The sequence below is a fragment of the Ostrinia nubilalis genome, chromosome 11 (genome assembly GCF_963855985.1).
Source record: "Ostrinia nubilalis chromosome 11, ilOstNubi1.1, whole genome shotgun sequence".
NCBI lineage: Eukaryota > Metazoa > Arthropoda > Insecta > Lepidoptera > Crambidae > Ostrinia > Ostrinia nubilalis.
In genome coordinates, this window is record NC_087098.1 from 10,293,015 (window position 1) to 10,315,430 (window position 22,416).

General features: G+C 36.3%; 1 protein-coding gene across 1 annotated transcript in view; it reads right to left on the bottom strand.

The window, feature by feature from the left end:
- Positions 1–20,573, bottom strand: part of LOC135076257 (toll-like receptor 6) — a 124,893-nt gene extending 104,320 nt beyond the window's left edge. The window contains exon 1 of the mRNA XM_063970742.1: positions 16,294–20,573. Coding sequence (XP_063826812.1) covers positions 16,311–20,159 — 3,849 coding nt within the window. The 5' untranslated portion in view covers positions 20,160–20,573 and the 3' untranslated portion in view covers positions 16,294–16,310. The remainder of the gene's footprint in view (positions 1–16,293) is intronic.
- Between the last annotated feature and the right edge of the window lie 1,843 nt (positions 20,574–22,416).

Here is a 22,416-nt window from a genome sequence, read left to right on the forward strand (position 1 = left end):
AATAATCCTATTGGGGCAGTGGCTCAGTAATTGTTTTTATTCTAGTTGTGTTGTTATTGTTTATATCTATGTATTAACTACTGTATCAATAATGATCAGACAATCTAGCACTGGAAAATTATCGTCATTTTCCAGCTCCTCGACGATTTCATGAAGCTTCAGAGCCTGATAATGTGTCCTACAATAAAAAATAAAATAATAATTTCTTGAAAGATAAAGTAGTACATTTTACTGCTGGCGTTTATAAACAACACCAGTTATTTTTCGTTATAACTTCTTACCAAAGGTTCTGAATCAGTGTGATTTGATGTTTATATGTAGTTTATGATACTAACATCACGATTTATATAAACTATTTCAATAAATTGTGCAACTTATTATTACTACTTATCTTGAAAAACTCATCGTTGAAAATGGCTAAATAAACTTGTAAATATTAATTATAACCTAATGAATTATTAACATTTGCCACATAGACTAAGTCGACAAAGCCTTCCCCTGTCAAGTAACATAAATAAATAAAAACAGAAGTACCTACATATTCTCCAATATTTTTTGTTTCTACGTGTTGTTTTAAAACGACGGTAGTATAAAGTGGGTTAAAAACCCACATAAGTTAATTGTCATTGTTCGCACACCTGTACAAAAATGAAATTTTGATCCCCTCATCTGCATACTGCATAAACCCGCTCAAATTATCTAACACGGTTGATCTTTAGTTGCTCACTGAAATGTGTGCTGGCTCCCTTTTATTTTGTGACTGCCGCGTAGGGAGCGCTGAAAGGCTTAAATTTTAATTAATTTTTCACTTCACAGACTTCTTTAATAAAACCGGAGGCTTAATTGCCAAAATATTTCACAATCCCTTTACGTGGAAGGGACCATAAGACGTGTTTAATTAGTGACATTGGATTTATTCTAATTGTATTATTCGTTGCCATTTTTTTTGTTTACCATCTCCCGCTTTGGGGTTCTTTTTTTGTGAAAATAACGAGCAAAAGATTCGCGGTCTGTGTAAGGTAAATGTTTTGTTTTCATTTTCATTAATTTTAAGACACAAAATTAAATTAGCGCCGTGAAATATGTATTAGGAAAAAGGTAGAGAATTACGTCGAACTCGGTAGTGAATGTGTGTTTTTCTCTTTTTTTAATACCTTTCAATTATTTTACCTTACGGATATGTTATTGATAGTTTGACATTTTATAATTTTAATAAATCACAGAAATAGACTCCAATAAACTTACTCATACTACGATAACAAATCCATATTCAAAAGAAAAAGCTTTCATTTACAACCTCTATAAATATTGCGTAAACAAACAAAAAACATAGTAAAATACATTACACACGACACACAGGCTATTAAGAATCACTCAGCCCCACATAGGGTCCTTCAAATTAAAAGCTTTCAAAACATTTTTTCTCTTTGCACACAAAATATTCAAATACGGCGAAACACAAAGGCCTTCCAATTCATTTGCTTATCTATTTAAAAGAGCGGGTTCGGGATACGACATATTCAAAACCAATGGAGCCTAATGTCACAAAATGCCTGTGTAGCTCATTCGTCAGAACGTGTTGGGAGGCTGCTAGTGATGCTCTCGTTGAATACGGTACGGTAAAAGTAATATTTGTGATGAAAATATTATTCAAAGAACGTTGGATGACACAGCACTGTGTAACCTAATTCTGTGCTAATAGGTGCGATTTTGAAACAAAACGTTACAGTCTTACTTCTATCGACTGTATATTATTATTAAATTAGATATTTTGTTTCATTTTTATGGCGAAATTCGTACGTACTTCGTACTTAGAACTTTTTTAAGTGTCGTCGCAATCAAAGATCAATTTATACACTTTTTTTCATTGAGTGTCTTTAATAAGTTTTACATAAAACTAGCTTATTAGCACCTAACGCGGCTTACTGTTGTTACACCGGTTGTAGATACAGAAGTATCTGGGCTAAGAACGAGAGGTTGAATTAGTAGTTTTACTCACGATACTCATCCGAATAGGAACTTCACTAGTGGCAATGAATTGAGGAAAACTGTATACTCGTATGCCTCTCTGGATTACCATCCAAGCGTGAGTTTTGTAGAGGTATGCTCAGTTACTCTTTATAATCTAGTACGAAAATCTTTTATGCTCTCATAAAGTGAGGCGCTAATCCCACGGATTTGGGTCTAAATAAAGTATATGGCAGCGTTAAAGGATCAAAATTTAAGGACAAATAAAAGTGTTACGGATATAAACTACAGACAATATGACTGGTGTTATGATTTGACTTTAAACTTATTTCATAATTGTCCCCAATCAACATCTGTCTGCCATAAATCATCACGCTATTTCTTATGCGACAGGCATCCATGTTTTGTCGCCGGCTAAGACAAATATAGATCATAATAACATCTCTATTCCTCTCGTACCACCATTACTTTGTATTCGCTTAGAGTTTTCTATTCATACAGTCGGACCAACTTTTATATGCCCAAACAAAAAGTTGTAAAACACTTCTTACCGTAACGGAAAACTTATTTCCTCGTAAAGGAAAACCACTCTTTAAATTCAATCCGGATCTGTACCCTTTTTTCGAATACAAAATATGATGCGAAATGCAAAACCGTGTTTCTTTGCCAATTCGGTACGATAGTTCTGTTGACAAAAAGAACTTAGTATTCAGTTACATGTTTGCTATATTTTTGAGGGGCGCCTGAGCCAGTTGCCAAATGTTCTTTAATATCGGCTGCCGAGTAGATATTGGCAAGACCGCTGAGAAGTACGCCTATAACGGAAACATAATGGCAGGCTCCCATACTCAGGCCGAGGCGTTATACGTGAACCATTCCAAATGTGCGACTCATATTCGATATTTATTTGCTGCAATGACTGTTTTGCAAAATTATCGGGTTTTCCTTTATCGCATCGTTATGAGGTATATTCTCTTCATGATGCTGATAACAATTTTTTATTATACGCTCATGATCACCATTATGCGATTTGAAGTAAATATTATAAGAGGCATTTATTTTACTGCCTGTTCATGTTTATGAAAAATAACGAAAACGTAAATTCCGGAATCTTATATTCTGAATACAAAATAAGATGAAATAGATGGAATTTACTACCATTGAATAACTGATTTTCAAATCAAAACACCGTAGCCGTTTCCTGCTTTGACAGTAAGAATTCATAAAACCACCGAAAGTACAATACGAATAGTTTTCACATTCAAATTTATTTTACAACGATAATCGAATGTGTGTGTGAACAAAGAACCGACATTCGGTAGCTGGCGTAGGTGTCAAACGGACAGCAGCCCATCTTATCAGCGAAACGTCAAGCTTCCCAACTGGAGATGTGTATAAACCAGTATAGATAGACCCTCAATAGCGCCTAGCATGTCGTCGAGTGAGTCCGCTTTTGTTAGGCGCGAGACGGTCGCGGGGGTTCTAATACGAATGGCAGCATCACTCACGTGTACGTACGTGGGAGGTACATTAGGGAAGAAATCAAGATCGTCGCTGCAACGGAAGCCAGGTGATGCATCGCCTTCCAGTACGTTTTCTCAATCGCTTGATTCGAGATTAGATCGCGTTCGCTTTCTAACGTAAACTGCTTTAAGCGCACTCTCAGATTGTTTACTCCCGCGATTCGTCTTCAGCGTAGGTTTATTTACAACAGAAAAAGTAAATTAGGATTTACTCTCGCCATTCTTCTGCTAACATTTTTCTAACTTGTTTCTCTAGAGGTGCGAGGATTTACAGAGGATGTGTGATCATTATGAGTTCTCATTTACTTTAATGTTGCTTTTGTAACAGTGCTCCCGCAATCCTCTGGATGGTAGTGGTTTACAATCGTCTTGGGAGTGCTGTGTAATTATGTAACTTCTAATTCATGAGTAATCTAGCTTACGCAGCGATATGAATAATAAATGATGTTGAATATTCGAGTGCTCGAATATACGAGTATGCTGTGTTACGCTATCGAGTAATAAGATGGTCGATGATTGATCATCTCTTAAGTATGAAGTGAAAACTTTGGGATTCTCAGCACGAAATCCAATTAGTATAATGCGTGTCAGTACGACATTTCTAATTGTTATTCGCCGTATGTATCTCTGAGCCATTGATGGGGCAATCATGGGAATGATTAAGTTTATTTACTTGTCCGCCAACGCAAATCTTCATTAACGAGTTAGATGTTTTGTGTGGGCATAAGGTAGAGAGAGCTAGTAGGCACCTATGAGACTCAAGATAATTCCATTATCATCCCCAAGTAGCACGAAAAGGCTGTACAGCAGCCCCTATACGGTTTACCTATATACTGAAAGCTGCACGAAGTTGTTTAAAGGATCTAACAGCGCAACGCTCCTTCAGCCGTTATAACTTTTAAATGGGTACAAATTATACAGCATTTAGTTAATATTTAGTTCACATTTTTCGTTTTAAAGGCATACAGTAGCATAATTATTGGAGTTATTACAACGTTATCATTCTATCTAGGTAACCTCTTTCATTCGCCCAATAACTATAGAACTGCATAATGAGCCTACTGAGAAATTTTTGGGTTATAGTCATGTACGGACGGCTGTGGGTGTCCATCTTTCATTAAACAAGTTGGCTCATCACGATCGAAGGAACAGAAAGAGATCGTAATTGAAAACGTTTTACGACACCGCCTCGCGTTGATTGATTATGATTTTTTTGTTTTACTGATGTCACATTTAATATTTCAATATTACCTAGAAGGATGACTACCCAGTGCCAATGCATTTAATCATGTCATTGGAAGCGACACTTCTTAAAAGTATGGAAATAATAGTAATGATGGAATCAATTCAGTTGTAGTTTCAACCTTCAAAACACTGTCTCCCAAATAGGTGCTTAATCTACTACGTGTTTGACCTTTGACAACTCGCAGCCGATATCCTTCGAAGGTACAGAAGATAAATCTTCGGTTTTAAACTTCGTTCAGCGGGAATATAAATTGTGGATCTACCCGCTCTTCCTAGGTGCGTAAAAAGGCCGACTGAGATTTAGTTTCCCGTCTGCTCGAGATAAGACAGTAATGTCCCTACAAAGAGCGTGCGCTACGTCTTCTTTCTTATATAAGCTGTATCCGCACTCATTATCTTTTAACGCGCCGCTAAACTTATGCCGTCCCTACATAACGCAGCTCCTATCTCGCCTCTTAAACACCACTTCCAAGGTTTTCGCTACATCCTTAGCTTTTGGATCAGATACGAGCTCGCATGGGCCAAGACTGTACACTTATTTATTTACCCGACTAAAGCGATTATTTACGATGTAACCCGTGTAATAGCTTGCAGTATCTTGTTTTTCCCTACAAGATCCGGCTTCCACAACATGCATCATTTGAGGCAGGCAATTCGAGGATCTCAAACGCCTACGGGCCAACATTTCTTTTTGTAAGGATATTCGCAACACGGGGCAGATTAGCATAGGAAAGTAATTTATACAAATTGTCTGAACGATTTTTTACAAAAGCAACGCAATTCGTTTAGATGAAGTATGCTAATATCTGTGACGTTCTAATTCACATCTGACCGAGTTTTTCGCGTCGACTCACCGCGTAATGTTTACCCGGCTCCGCGAAAATGTTTAGAGCGAAAGTTTTGTCATCGCAGCAACATAACAAATTCCTCTTTGCAAAGATTACGCGCCACCCTAAACTTTCGTCGAAATTACGTGGCAATAAATCCGGGAATATGTACGAAATGTCTTATTATCAAAGTTTTTGCGTGATACAAACCGAAACCGTAATGTTTTCGGTATTCTTTGTGATTGCTTTATGTACTTTGGCGATAAAGAGCAAATGGCCGGTATATTAAACGCAGCGGTTAACTGTTGTCCGATAACATTTTGCTGAAATACATAAAAATGTACATAAAGATAAGTCCCTGTGCTATCCTAAAATTTTCACTGTGAATTTTATTCGCACCAAAACGCTCTTTGGATAATGTCCGCCCATCAGTGGTTCGGGAAAATACGATTGTTCGTTTTTCGCTTTATCAATAGCCTTTTTACTTTAATAACGCATAATTTTAGAATTCAATTTAACAGGCGTGCAATTTCGCTTTTTATTGATGCGCATGGGCATTCATTACTGCTATTAGAGTAGTTTTTTATATTGCGAGTTGTTATTTTAAAGTTTATCAGCAGAAGTGAGTGTAATCAATGTATTATTTGACCAATTTACGAGTATTACGTATCCTTTGTGTATTATAACGTGCTGTAAAAGATCGAGTTGCATTATATTTTATTATGGAACCTCATAAAATTTGTTTTGTTCTGCTATGTCTGGACTCTGGATAAGCTTATAAAATAAAAACTATTAATAGCTCAGTGAAGACACGATTTGTATACATTGAGAGGTAGTAAACAATAGAGAATTTTTATGACGACGACATAAAGTAGGTATAACAAAGGGAATCCTTAAATCTAATTTGATATTTTAAGGTTAAAATAGAACACGATGCTTGCTGTTCATCATTAGCAGGATCATTTCCTGATGAGTGATGACATTATTGCGGAAAATATAAGACCTTTTTACCTGAAAGAATGCTCATCTCGTTTTTCCTCATAGCGTGGGATGTACTAGCTTTCTTAAAATAGGTTTTGATATTTCTACTTTTTGAATGTAAAAATGTATGTCATTTATTTTTACATTACAAGATATTTTCAGTTATCGATGTCACAGTAAGACAGATATTTGGACTAAAATGGCATCTTATCTATCTTCTAAATATTATATAACTCAAAGGTGACTGACTGACATAATGATCTATCAACGCACAGCCCAAACCACTGGACGGATCAAGCCGAAATTTGGCATGCAGGTAGATGTTATGACGTAGGCATCCGCTAAGAAAGGACTTTACGAAACTCCACCCCTAAGGGGGTAAAACGGGATCCACGCGTACGAAGTCGCGGGTGGCCGCTAGTTACCTATAATGTTGCAGCCCAAATGACATAAAAAAGAGTATTTTAATGTGTATTATTACAGGCTGCACTTCTTTGCTGCAACACCAATAAAGCTAGGCTAAAAGGACACAAAAAATACCTACTACCCAAAAAAAGTTTAAACGCATTCCACTTTATATTGCACTCGGCGAATAATACCAATTAGTCGTGTAATGGTCGAATAGTAAACAAAGATCATTAACTCCAGTAAATGAGTTATACGGTCGGATACAACAGTCGTAAAGAGAGATCTATCCCTATTACTGTAGTATTCACGTGTTTCATTAGTGAGATAGTTCTAACGATTCTTAGGTCTATTTACGAAACGCAATCAGAACTTGACTGAATCTCAAGTATAGGTCCAAGTCCCTGATTGGTTAATTGTAATATTCAGACCAATGACAGGTTCAAATAGAGTCATCAAAAATCTTGACTATAAAGTCGATCTGGCAGTCAATGGTACTTTATATATTCAATAAATATAATTTATTTGCAATGGTACTTTATAATGTGAATGTGAAACTGAAAATGGTCTATTTTCAATGTCCACTCTTGTCAATGTAGGTAATAAATGTCTTGCTCTGAATGGTGCCGTTTAATTTGGGTCTTATTAGTTGAAAAAACCTCATGTCCCTCAGCAGTGTATATTTTTAGACGTAGCATCTTTATTTTCAGTCTATGCCAAAACATAAGCTTTATAAAATTTGTCCATTATTAATCTACGATTTAACATTACCCTAATAGTCAGACTTTTAGTTAAAATTTAAGTTGCTTCTTTTCCGGGTCCCATTCCCTTCTTAAAGTCGGACTGGCTGCGTTTAGGCGCCACCGCTATGGGGCTAACAGAACCCAGCTCGCTTAATTACCATCGCCTTACTGGGAAAAATAAAAAAGTTTGACTACACGCCGACTCTTTTTGTGAGTCTTTGAAACAAAAGTTTTATTTTTTCTTAGTGGCCAATAACTCGTTGAATTGGAGTCGATGTTTCAAAAGTCGATTCGATCTTGTGCAATTATATTGTAAAAAGATTTTTGTGAAAAAAAAAGTTATGAATTGATGAAGGAAATAAAAGGTCCTGGTATATTTTATTCGATTAAATTTCTACATTATTCATAACCTTAATTAAAATTACTGTTGTTACTCATTTACGATATAAATATGCAATCACTTCTTCTTCATTCGGTAATTTATAAATGCATAAAAATTTAAAAGAAAGTTGTGTTAATTTCTATACAAGTGAAATTTTATTAACAAATTAAATAACAAGTTGTACATTAAATTTTAAAAGGCGCGTTCCTTATCCCAACCGGTTTGAAACACAATTTGTCTCTAACAAATGAGTTGCCATCTAAATCAAACCTAATAGCAGTCTCTAATTTATGCATTGATTTATTTAAAACGATCCTAAATAATTATTCTTGAGCATCGACACCATTATTTAAACTATTGTTTAAGTTACCCTCTGAAATATGGCCTGACATAGTCAAGTTTGATTTATACATGACTGTAGGCGTTACGTACTTAGAATACCGTTTCTTCGACATGATAATTAAATTTTACCTGAGGCATCAAATAATACAACTATTTCTTTATACTTATTTATGGATACAAGAGATTCTACTCGATGTGGTAAAATACCAGGTGCTAACTCGTTTCTGAGCGAGGCAGTAAATATTCTTAACACTGCATAAATGGAAAAATGTTAAAGAATCATTATCGTGTAGCATTAATAGTGTCTTCAGGCAATAATGAGTATGAATTAATAGGTATGGTTATTTAACATAAATATTTATGTGTTATAATGGCGATTTCATCGATCGGATAGCCATTGATGGAAACAAGTTATGGTGTGAAGACATCGAAGAAAATTGACGATTGAAGGACGCTTAAGCTTACCCCCAGTTGCTGGGAAAGACGCCGAAATTTCAATAATAATTTATTTTTCTTTCTTTCAATTTCAACGGTTAGTTAAAGGACTGTTCGTCTTCTATCCGTGATAACAAGCTGTTAAATAATTCATAAACAAGCTTTTTATATGTCGCCGCGCTTTAGGTATTACTAAATTAATTTATTACTTGAAGATAAAAATGTATGGCTATTAGAGAATCGCTAACATCTCCTACACATCTGTCAGTGGATAATGAGCTGTTCAATGTGCTTTTACAAGCTGTTAATTTATGGTCGTCTAGTTGAGCAGCTTGAAGTGACTTGGGTTATGAACAGAAAACAAGCGCTGAGGTTACTGGATGAAAAAACTATAGGCGATGTAGCTCAGTTTATTTACTTGTACATACTATTATTATTATAATATAATAGTGATTGATGAAATGAAATTGAAGTATAAGCCTTCACTATTTTTATTAACTGTCATTGATATGAGAAGGATATTTTTCCGTAGTAGAGTCAGTTGAAACGATACCTAATCGTAATTCAGTTTTGTGTTAATTTAATTTAAACTTTAAGCTTATCATAGGCCCTTTTAATTTATAAATAAAGACCACACTAATCGAATCTGTCCTATGACGTAATTTAGTACCTAACGCCAGTTTGATGAGCACCCCCACGATACCAGTGTTAACTGGCCCATAAATACTTTCGCGGTTACCGAACCAAATAAAAAACAGTCAAAGAATCCTATATCCAGCGATATGTTGCCGGATACGACACCATTAGTAGAGCGCAGTAAATTTAACAAATTAGTAGTGTATGACAAACCAAAATTAATGAGCTTTTGTCAGCCGGAGGCATTTTTTAATTTTGTAGGTGCCCTAATGATCCCGCACATGTCAGCGGCTGAAAACGAGTTTATTTTTCTATTTCGGTCCCTTCGAATAAGGTCGTTGATCCGTTGTCCCGCTTCAGGGATATTGATTAGGCCTTTCATTACTTCTGTTTGTATTAAAATGAGCGAATCTGTCTCGTTCCAGAAAAATAAGGATGTTTGTAATTTTATTTTGGCCACTTCATTAGTAGCAGTCGGGATATGTTTAGAAGTTTTAATGAGCTGTTCTGTGTGAGGAAGTTTATTAATTGAGGCATCTTTGTTTTTGATACTTTGTTTTAACATTAATAAATGATGACTGTCATACCAGACTTCTTCGCTGGTCAAATAAATTCAAGCTTGAAGAAGTTCAAATCTAATAAAATCACGAGTGTAAAACTACCTTAAAAGAATATTACAGTTCATTAAACGGAGACCTTCAAAGAAATGCCTGACGCTGGCATACACGAAAATGCCGTAGCATTTCCACGCCGGCGACTTCAGTCAACACTCGCAACTCCTGTTATCAAAACAAAACAAGTTTTCCAATGCAAATAACTAGTTGAAATACGGCTCGGATCCCATTTAACTGTATCCGTACCAATACACTGGGGCCACGAACTTTGATTAAAATTTCACAACCCCAAGCTTAAGTAGTACCGACTCATTGTAAATTATGACGGTACCCTTCATATTTAATGAGCGCAACCTTTGTTACGTGTTACGCAAAAACAAATAAAAGGGTAGTTTATTACAAACAATATCGATTACAAAGTTTGATTACGAATCGAAACATGTTGATAACGATTTGAAAGTTCGGCTCGTAATTTAAAAGCTCATTAACTACCAATAAATAATTTGTAACTTGAAATCGACTAATCAGAATTGAAATCTATAGAGACTACATCGATATTCACTTTCGTTTGTTATTAAATCTTTTCAGATATTGGATATTTGCTAAAAGTAATAAATCTCACTTTACAGTCAGAAGCTAGGGCTGATATTCAGAAAATCAAATCTCATATTACTTGAGATGGCATAACTCATGGAACTATCACCGTTGGATAGGACTATATATCAAATTTGATAGTCAATTATTGGCACTTGGCACTGGAAACCGCTGTCTACGGGCTATGGGAACCGTGTTCGCGTTTGGAGGCAGGCCTAATATGCTATTCATAAGCCGAACCGGCACGCAAATAAAGGCCCGTACTATAGGTACATACTCTGGGGGCGTTCCGGTTCATATCCTAATTTGATAATGCGCGTGTGGTTGAAATTGAATATCAGGAGACGTCAGTGTTCCCGTGAATTGTTGAAATAATACAATAATGGAATATTATTTGGAAGGTCAAATGAGAAGCTAAATAATGTAATTTTAACAGTCACTAAATAGCCATTAAAGCTTTTGTGATCTCGGTAAAAGTTGAATTAACAGAATGTGTAGGAAGAATCAATAAACAAAATGTGTCAACATCTCATTATGAGATTCTTCCGCCTAGCAATATGACGCACATTTAGAAACACGTCATTTAATTTAGGCTATTTTTACTGAGAATGATCCTTAGAAAAACATTAGTGTTGACGTTAAACTTAATTGCTGTACTCTGACAAGCTCACGAGATTTATTATAAGAAGGACAGTAAAGTGACATCACCTAATGTTAGTAGGAGTTTACTCGAAATGACCCCACGTAATGACGGTCCCTCCACGGAGCTATTTAGTGCCGTCGAAATTCTCACGGACAGTTCAAATTCTTCCAGATTGAATTAACGACTCCAAAAATTGTAAAGTTAAATTAACAGTACTAATCTTTTCGACTGAGCGTGCTCCGAACAACATTCTACGAACTGTTTCGAATTTAGAATGCAACTTTCAAACGTTTACGAAGTTTTTGACATTTTAACAATATAGCCGATATTGTAAAAATGTTGTAACGCCTAATTTTGGGAAATAGGTTGAATTAAAGATAACTTTTGTGAATTAGCTAACGGTATTTAACATGGTTACGAAAGGGTAGATTAGATAATAATATTATTATTTAGGAATTTCAATGTTGCAACTCCTTTCTTACATCGGTTGCTTTTGTTCAGAATATGCACTCCAAACGATCGGACTATATTTAGTTGACACAATGTGCACGCACCTTAGGCCAGTTGTAAACGCAAACAGAACGAATGTTTGCCCGAAATAGAAAATTGGACAAACAAATGGGTTTGAATACAGTTCTATTAGACTTCCAAATATTTTTCGAGAGCATCAGCGCATGTGATTAGGGGATGGGACATTATCTGTGCTGCTTTTGTCCTCGGTTGTCCTTCTTTGCGGTCTGTGGTCGACATACCTTGATCCCGCGATCAATATTAGCCCTTATTTCTATGGTGGTTAAAAATGAATTTCCTCAAATGAGGTCTATTAAAAGTATTGTATAGAGTTACGCAAACCGAATACTGTTGGATAGGCGTAAGCTGATCTGTGCCGATGACATTTCGAGAACGTAAAGGATTATCGAATGACAATGTGCATTTTTTCTATTAGTTGACAATATTCAAAAGGATCCGCTTTTAACTAGATGCTATTAAATTGCGCATGCGTCTTTTGTCGAGCCATATGGCATTTTCTAACAGATGGCTCTATTGTGTCACCCGCGTTATCCGAGCAAGTAAACTTATCTTGGAGTATTTAAATAAATTACCGAGGATTTCAAAGTACCATCTAGTAAAAAATTTGGAATTATATATGTGATGGATTTGTAAGCTTATTGACTGAGACAGTTTCTTTGTTCTCGAGTACTTTTTATTTATTTTTGTAACTCAATTGAAACAGAATCTAAGTTTTACTTTTTAGAAAATACCCTAGTTCATTTTAAAAATAACTGGAATGTCTTCCATTCGTAATCTATTACAAATAAAGTCATCCATTATTCATAAGTTTAGAATAAACTTCTAAAAAGAAAGATGAATTGGAATTATTACAGAATCTAAGCCCCCCAGCCACTTAGTTATAATATTAATAGAACTTACAAGGTACAAATTACAAGACTGTTTCGACACGCCTTTGAACTTTCCCTTAACCTTACCCAAGATTCTCCCGAAAAATTGCAATCTTTACTCCTAGACGATTAAAAGACCACAAGTCATAATAGACAAACCCACAATGAAGGTACAAACTGAAAACGAAACCAAAATACCAGTGAAAATACGCGTTAAGGCCGTTACAAAAGTAACAGTCGCTGATTTCATTTTGATTTGTCCACGAGGAGATAATAGATGTTTCATGAGTTCCACACCTCGGCAAAATATCGTGGAACGGAACGCAAAAATATGAGAGTTTATCCGTTAGCAAGTGTCCGTAATGGGAAGAGAATAGTATGATGAATCGGCCGGGTTCGGTAAGTTTTATTTAGTTTCGAAAATGTATGGGAATATTTTGCGAACCGTGTGAATTGTACGGTATTTTGCTAATATTTTGGCTCTAGTGTTGAGGACTCGTTGACACTTTAGATTAAACTAATATTAAATTCCAATCTCGTTTTACGTTATTTAGAATAATAGGATATAATTTTGCCTGTAATACATTGTCATACATTACCTACTGGTTTTTGGTTTTATAATTTTGAAGCAGACTACATCATAATTAGCTACCTATATCATTTTTACGTATACCGTAGAAATCCTAATTCAGGCTGCTATTTAAGTCTATATCCCCGTCCTTACATAACTTTATCAGCCGTGCCACAAGAAATCATAAAATATGGCAACCCATTAGTCTTTCCTCCACGAAGGCCTTCATCTATCTGAAATACAGCCTTTGATCTATTTACATCGAGTTATTGATAACAGATAATCCGGTTACACGCCTTGATAACATAGTACAGTATCGATTAACATAATTATTTTAGTTGAGAATGAGGTCATATAGTCTAAGTGCGTAACTAATAACATTAGAGGGGTAATTGCCACTCAGGCGACGATGTGTCGAAGGAAACTTACCCTGTCTGTCGTCACTTAGAATAACGACACTATCGTTCCTTATACAGGCTGCTCCTTTTGTGGATGAGACGTTGATTAGCCTCCCGCGTGATGAGTAAGTAGAGGCCATAAGTTTGTTTCTAGGTCTCTCAATCAAATCTCCATTCAGTAGTATGCCTCTGTCTATGTAAATGTCTTTATTCAATTTCAACGTTTCGCATTCATAAAAGCTTATTATGTGAGCTAAAGTTTGACAGAAATAAGATTTGCTTTTAGTTCAAATTCTAAATGATTATTTACTTTAAATTTTGAGCTAAAGTTTGCCAGGATTACTGAAAATTGTAAATGGTTATTTACTTTAAATTTTGAAATTCAAATCTTTTGATCTCCTGACCAAGCAATATTATTGCAGAAATATACTTTTTCATGAATGTACACGTAAATCAAAATAACTTGCTTCTGTATTTGAAATTCGTGTTTTTGAAATGTTGGAAATAAAGTTTGTTACTAGATTAAAAATAAATTACTAAATAGTACTCGTAGTTCATTTCGTCTTCTTTTATCGTCTGAGTTGGAACTATTGACGTTAAAAACTGATCTAAAGCTTTACGAGTCCCGAAGCAATCATTTCACTTTGAGTAATAAAATACTAATAATTTTATTTGCTGCTTGTATATTAGAATACGAGTATGTTACGTGCACTGGCTCTTGGCATTAAAATTTAGCAAAATTCTGGACAAGGGGGTTTCTGAAAACTTACTTTAACTAAACTAGCTTTGAAAAGAGAACTCGTTAATATTAAAAACTTGTCGAAAATGTCTCTATATTGACTTTTTAAGACTTATTTGTAGCGCACTATTTTATGAATAATAAGTAATAACCATACAGGACGAAAATACTTTTAGTAGTTTCTTCTTAGGCTGAGTTGCACCAAATTACTTTAACAGTAACTATAACAATAACCCGGTTTTTTTGTATAGAGTTTGACAGATTTTTGACGTTTATCACAGTTAATTTAAGATGGTGCAACTCAGCCTTAGTAGTGTATTTTGCGTTGCCTTGTAAGACGTGTTTGTTAGTAGTAACTATAGCGAGTAATTTATTTGTCTAAAATTATGGCTAGAATTAGCTAAAAACATGTATCTCGTTAAAGTAAGAATTAAAAGTAATCTATAGTTTACAAAAATCCATTGTTTTACAGTGTACTATTGCATTGAAACAAAATCCGGAGTATCAGGAAGTCTGTCCAGTTACCGAAGTGCAATTCTCTAGTAGTTTTATTGTTTGGCATGATGTTTTGACGTAGTTTATTTTTATCTTGAAGGCGACCCAGTTTCTTTAGTTGCTATAAATAGAAGACAACAGTTCCTGTGGGAGCCAAATAACTTTAGGGAGATAAAGGTATATTATCCGATGATTTATGTAGACGTAAGTTGGCCCAAATTAAAGATGTTTGTTTCTGTCCTAAATATGAATGGTTTTTGTCGTAACTATTAATGCGTTGGGCTAGATTTAAATAAATAATACTCTCCTTCATAATAAATCAGATAGTCTCAAAGTTGCTGCTTTTACCTACTTATTATTTTGCTTATTCTAACGAGTCGTTAGACTTGGATTATTTATTGATAGTAGCTTTTAGCAAACATAAATATTTTTGTTTTAAGTTCAGACTAGGCATTGAAGTTTTACTTAGTTATCCTGTGTGTGGTGTAAAAAGTATTTTGTAGATGTCGGTCTTTGTGTAAATCTATGATATTCTATAAAATTAATTTCCGTTTAATTCTAAGTTAAGATCCATTGTAAGGACCTACTTGTTATGTATACTTCTCTTTAAGACAAAAGCTACAAGGAAATGGTACAACGTAAGTGTACAGCATCGGCAACATAAATTATTCCATGTTCTCTAAGAAGCTGTTTTCATGCGAACTTTTAAAGTAAAATAAAAACTTTTGGCATATTCCTCCTTCAAGACAGTTCATGCAAAAAATTACGCTGAATGTTTTATGACTAGAATAATGAACTTTGTGTAATTCTACTGGAGGCTAACTTCATAAAATAAAATAGATCACAAAAATAAAAGGAAATAAAATGAAACAAAAACAAATAAAATTTTGTAAATTTTTGTATTTCATGTTCTTTTTGATAATTATATCGTTTAGTATTTACACAATATTATGTACAAAATTAAAATTATTTACAGTCTCTTTTTCATGACAATAATATCCTTTTATAACAATGCTTCTTAACATTATAATCTGTACATAGTTTTAACTTTGGCATTATAATAAATTAAGCAGAACAAAAATAAATGTATTGGTACGGACCTAGTGTGATGTATGTACATAAAATGTCTTATTATTTACAATTGCATGTTTTCCCTATAAATACTATCGCAGAAATTAGGAAATCATTAACAACTAAAACAAAAACTAGCGTTCTAATAATATACAAATAAATGCAGTTTTTGAATGCGACAAAAAACCTACAGATACAATAAATATGGAACAACTTAAAGAATATATCACTTTGTTGGACTAATACGCTTAAGCGTTGCAAGTATGGACTGTGTCGGTTACCTGCGTTGGAGCATACGCTACGCCCAAAGCTGCGCGTGCGGCGGCATGCGGTGGGAGTGCGCATCGCGTGCGTGGACGCCGGCCGGCAGCGCCAGCCCGTCGCCCAGCAGAGGGGGGAGCTTGCCCGGCGGCGGCGGAGGGGGCGGCGCCGGCGCCCGCCCGGCCCCCACCGGAGACACCGAAGCGTAAATATTCACTGTCGAACGGTGGTATTGACACTTCCTCAAGTCCGGCATCGCGAACCTCAGTTTTTGCCAGAACTGCCTATCCCCCCACTCTATACACGTGTTAGCCTTCAAACACAAACGCAGCTCCGGATCGATATCTCTATTCGGCAATTCACCGAGCAATATTATTATCAGTCTTCTTCGTCTCTCTTTTAATACCTCGTGCAGTGCCGTCTTGAATTCGAAACGACACCATTCGTTGTTGATGAAATTTTTAGATAGGACTATTATGGTCCTCTTTGATGACTCCACCGCCTCGATTATGGTATCCGCGACGTACGCCGAGGCGTTAAAATCGCGGTAATGTAGGCAGAGACGGAAACTGGGGTCGGTCGATTCTAGACCCGGCGCTAGCATCTGAGCGACAAACGCCTCGTCTTTAACACTGTAGCTTATGTAGGCATCAAATAGACGATCTTTGTCGGCCTCGTCATCGAAGGCTGTGCTTTTGTAACACATTCTGAAGCCACAATGATAGTAAATCCATACTCGGAGTTCGCGGCGCCAATAAAATACTCCACAAATTAATACAGAGCTCAAAACGAACACGCATAACGATATCAATAACAGTGGAAGGTAATCGTTTATGACTTGATTTTCGATTATCGAAGAACTTCCACCGACATGCCTCGTGCAAACTGACGAATTGAAGTCGGCCATATGCGGTCCTACTGCGTTTGTCACATTATCGAATACACAAGTGATCTTATCGGAATCTTCCACTTTGCCGAGGTTATTTTTAAACCAATTTCGGAATTTATGCATATACTGACAGTCGCACGACCAAGGATTGCGCGAAAGGCTTATCTCAACCAAATATGGATTCATCGTGAATTGCCACACTGCGAAGCCGTAAATGTTATTTCCTTCCAAGCGCAGCACCTCTAAATGCCTCAGCTCCATGAAGGTTCGATTATCGATGTAATGTATTTTATTGTCTTGTAGATGTAACTCGCGTAAATTCTCCAGAGGCGACAACTCGAAACCTAGCAACTCTTTTATATTATTTTTCTCTAAATGCAAGATCGTTAAGCGTTTTAGTCCACTAAATGTATTATTATAGAGAGCGTCTATATTAGAGTTATTCGCATACAATATTTTTAGATTTTTACGTCCAATAAAAGCGTGACTTGTTAAACCACCAAAATTGTTACCGTCTAAATATAGTTCAGTAGCGTCCATAGGTATGTTGTTCGGTATTTCGGAATACCCAGCCGCGGAACAGTCCACAATATTAGCCGACCACGGTTGGTCGTGATAGCACGTACAGTTCGACGGACACGTCATTTCACAATCACAAGCGTCAAAATCACAACAATGGCACAAAGTAAAACAGTGGGTTTTGTATGTACACAAAAACTGCGATGATTCCGCCTCGATGAGCGGAATATAAGTCCTTTCTCTGTTATACAACAGCTTGCAGTAAATACTCTCCAAGTCCATTACTCGAGGGTGTTGCCTTAGATGGTCGAGTTTGTTGATTCGCTGTAACCATTCCATAGTACAATCACACTGAAACGGATTCCCTCCAATATAAAATTCGGGTAGGGGCCGCCCCGGATCGACTGGAGTTAGACGAAGCGCATTGAGATCCATACTAGTTATCTGATTTGCATACAAATCGACTCTCGTTAAATTGGTTTTTCCAACAAAAGTTTGAGCTTCAACTTGCGTAATTTGATTATCATTCAGGAACAGTAACTCTACGCTGCTCGGGATTGAATAAGTGTATATTCTTGTCATCTTATTGAAGCTCGCATCTAACGTTTGTAGACGTAGTTCTTTATCCATGCGATAGTTATTTCGTAGTTCTTTGATGTTGTTACTGTGAAGGTCCAGCCATTGAAGTCCCGGGGGAATAACAGCATAATCAAACCATTCTATTTGGTTATCTGACACGTTCAACCACAACAAAGAGGGAATATTTACAAATAAGCCTTGGATGTCTGTGAGTTGGTTAGCATCCAGCCTAATGGCTTGTAAATTAGTTAATGTTTCAAAGGCACTCATGTCGACGTGCCTCAGTCTATTTCGAGCCAAATTCAAAATTTGTAGTGATGGTAGATCAGAAAACACATCTTTGCTTATGTTTTCAATTTTATTCCCAATGAGTCGTAAGCCGTAAACGCTATGCAAACCAACGAAACCCGGCTCTTCCAGCGATGTTATCTGATTTTCGCCGAGATCAAGTGTTCTCAAGAGTCGCATATTATTATTTCGTAGAGCTATAGGCACTTTCTTTAAACGGTTTCCATTCAAATTTAAATCTTGCAGTGACGATGTGTTTCTGAATGCTTCGGGATGTAGTTCTTCCAGGTGATTATTATCAATGGACAATAATGACAAAACATATAATCCGTTCAAGGCGTATGCATCAATATGAGATATCTTGTTGTATGATAAAATAAGCGTGTGCAAGTTATTCATAGGTGCAAAAGTATCAGCTGCGATGCTCTCCACCATATTATGTTGAACATTCAATATTTGTAACGTGTACAAATCCTTGAAAATTTTTGGGTCAAGTTTCGTCAATCTGTTGTTTGATAAGTTCAAAAGCACCATTCTTATAAGACCGGTGAAAGTATTTTCATTTATCCAAGTACTTGTCAAATGGTTGTTGGATAAGTCCAATGCTAACAGTTGATCTAAATTAGCAAATAGACTGGATGAGAGCACACTTATTGAGTTGTTTTGCAGATATATTTCCTTGATGACTGGCCGGCAATCTTTGAACAGGTCTTGTGGTAATGCGACGATTTTGTTGTTCGATAGGTCGATAATTTGCAACTGTTTTAGGCCGGATAGAGCTTTATCAGCCACCATAGAAATTTCGTTGTCGTGAATGTGTAGCTCTTTTAGCCTTCTGAGTGCCATAAATCCATTATCTGGCATCAACACAAAGTGATTATCTGACGCATCTAGCACTTCTATATCTAGAGAGCACGTAGCGTGTGGCAAAGATGCAGCTGTGGGAGCAGATCCATCTTGTTCACTAATTAGAGCTTGATGCATAGCTCTCTCCCGGAATCCCAAATCACTCACATCTTGAAGTCGGTTTGAAGACACATTCAAGTACACTAAATTAGTCAGGGGGCAAAACAAGTTCTCCGGAAACGACCAAATGTTGTTAAAACTGAGGTCTAACTTCTCCAGTTGACGAACGGCCGTAAAGCTCTCAGATGCTATCTCTAAGCTCATAGCAGCCCATTCCGTGTTTTTCGTTCGGATCGTTAAATTTCGGAGGTCTCTCAGGCCGGAGAGTACGCCGGGCGGCCATCGTCCAATTTTACAGTTATCCAAAACAAGTTCACGCAGTTTCACTAAATGTGCGAAACTTCGGTCGTCTAATGAGCTTTTGTACATCATTTCTTCATTGCATTCTATTCTGAGCGAGGTGGTGTGTTCTGAAGGAATGACACTGAAATTGGTAGTGTCAAACTCACTATTTATTGTTCGAAGTTTACATGTAAGGGAAACTTCGTGGGAGTCGTTTGGACCCCTTAGCCACCACTGGCAATCATCTGGAGCCTCATATTTCAGCGGCAACGAGCTCTGGTTGGCGATGTCAAGTCCAATAACAAACCAAAACAGGATTTGGCCGAAGGGTCGTTTCTTAGAAGAAGTGTTGTGAAAAGCCATTATGGGGGAAATCAAATATCAAGGAAGAAAGAAAACAAGACACGGTAGGCTCAGTGTCATGTTTTTTCCGTCGACGTTTGTACGTTGGGTCCCCTTGCCGGATGTGAAGTATCCATCAATTTATAAAGTCAATTTCGGCTTCAATTTAGCACATAGTCCTTGTAGTTGTATCACACATGATGATATAATCCGAATTTCACAGTCCGATTCAGAGTTTTGGTTCACGTAAACAAAATTTTCACACGATTAGTTCATAAACTTTTCAACGTTCAGGTAGCACTTGATTTGTTTTGTAATGTTCGGTTTTACTATAGTCACTACTCGGAGTGTTGTTATGTTTCGTGTTTGTGATAAGCGTGTTTTCACCGAAACGTAAGCGCGATTGGAGCGTCGAGTGGCGCGACCGTGCCTCGACGCTGCTACGAGTCGACTAAATGCGAGTAGAGGCATTGCAGTTGAGTAGGGTCTACGATCAGTGGAGGGGGCAGGGGGAGATGAGCCGAGCGGTGGCGAATGTTCACGACGACTTATTACAATAAATTATTTTTTTACGGAGCTTAAAGCGATCGGCTGTATGTATCGCGCCGCAAACTTTGAATTAACGCAACTATCAGCTGCTTCCTAAAGTCGTATTGCGCTCTTTGTTTATTAGTTATAGCTAAGTCGTTAGTGGAGTAATTACGGCTTTTGTGATTAGGTTAGTTTTATGTTTGATTTGGATGATTTTACTCTTATTTGGATTTTCGTGATAGTGAAATATTTTGGAAATGGTTTTATTTCGAATAAGTAATTAAACTTTATATTTTAGTGTTGTATGGATTTTATTGTTCTATTGTGCCTCGCTTTTAGTGTTTTGAAATTAAGTATGTATTACTTTTTAAAACTTAATAATTACTTTCAATTTTGTCTCTAAATAAGTTAATTCTACATAACGTGTGTTTGTATTTGCACACACAAATAAATGAAATCACCTCGTTTCACGCGGCTGTCAATCGTTAAAAATATAAATAAGTATGGCTTTGATTTCCACGTATTTAATTTCTTTCCTATTTTCCTCGATCACATAATTGAGTGATGTTACGTTATTTTTTCGTGTGTTGTTTTCGTACCTTGGTGGGCGCGCAATATTTTTCGTGTCACAACTCTGTGGGAAATGCCGTAGCGCGAAGCCATGCAAGGTGGCATATTTCGCATGCCGTGATATCGATCTCAAGCCTTATCAACAGTTTTTGCAGAAACCGATATTTATAGAAACCTTACCGAAAGGAAGTTTGGAAACCGTGTGTGCTGGAGTAGGTAGGTAATCTTAATCGACTGTGAACTTAACTCGTTTATTTAAATAGGCATCGAAAGTTTTCACTAGCAGTTTAAATTGTTTAATCGTAAGTTCATAAATATTGAACGCTTCATTTCCAGAAAATTACGAGCTTAAAGTGATTTGAATACTAAGAAATAATAACAAAATGGTTGAGGCTTATCAAAACTGTGATGTTGTATTTAATAGAAGTTCAAATTAATGAAAGTTTAATAAAAATAGTTCTTTTATCGCCTTATAACTATTATAATAGTATGCAATCCGATTGAAAACAATAATTATTCATCGTATTCATTTCTACGAATGACTCATAAATATTTCTCTACTAGCTGACCCGGCGAACTTTGTTCCGCCTTAATGGCAATAAATAAGCAGACTTTTTTTTTATTTCGAACGGGATAAAAAGTATCCTATGTCCTTCTCCTGGCTCTAAACTACCTCCCTGACAATTTTCAGCTAAATAGGTTCAGCAGTTCTTGAGTTATAAGTGGAGTAACTAACACGACTTTCTTTTATATATATAGATATTTTGCCGCAAACGAAAACAAAACTTAATAGGATTCTCAAGAAAATCCCAGCCAAGCTTATAAGGCCTTTATAAGAATTAGATTTACAAAAAAATAGAACGAATTTACCACAAGATGAAAAGAAACTACACAATAACAAAAGGTACACTAACACTCTTACGCACAGGAAGGTTGGATTAATGCTTCCAAAGTAACCCTTCCATTCGAATGCTAAAATTAAAAAGCAACTATCGCATAAAGGCATTAAGAGATTAAGGTAACAAAATTCTTAAATACTTTAACAAAAGAGTTCTGTTAACGCATGGCGGACCACACTGGCTGTCAGACGACGGAAGATATCATTTTAATCCTTTTAGTTAAGTTGACTATGAAAAGACAGATGCCTTACCGGCGTCTCTGGCTTTCTTTTGTCACT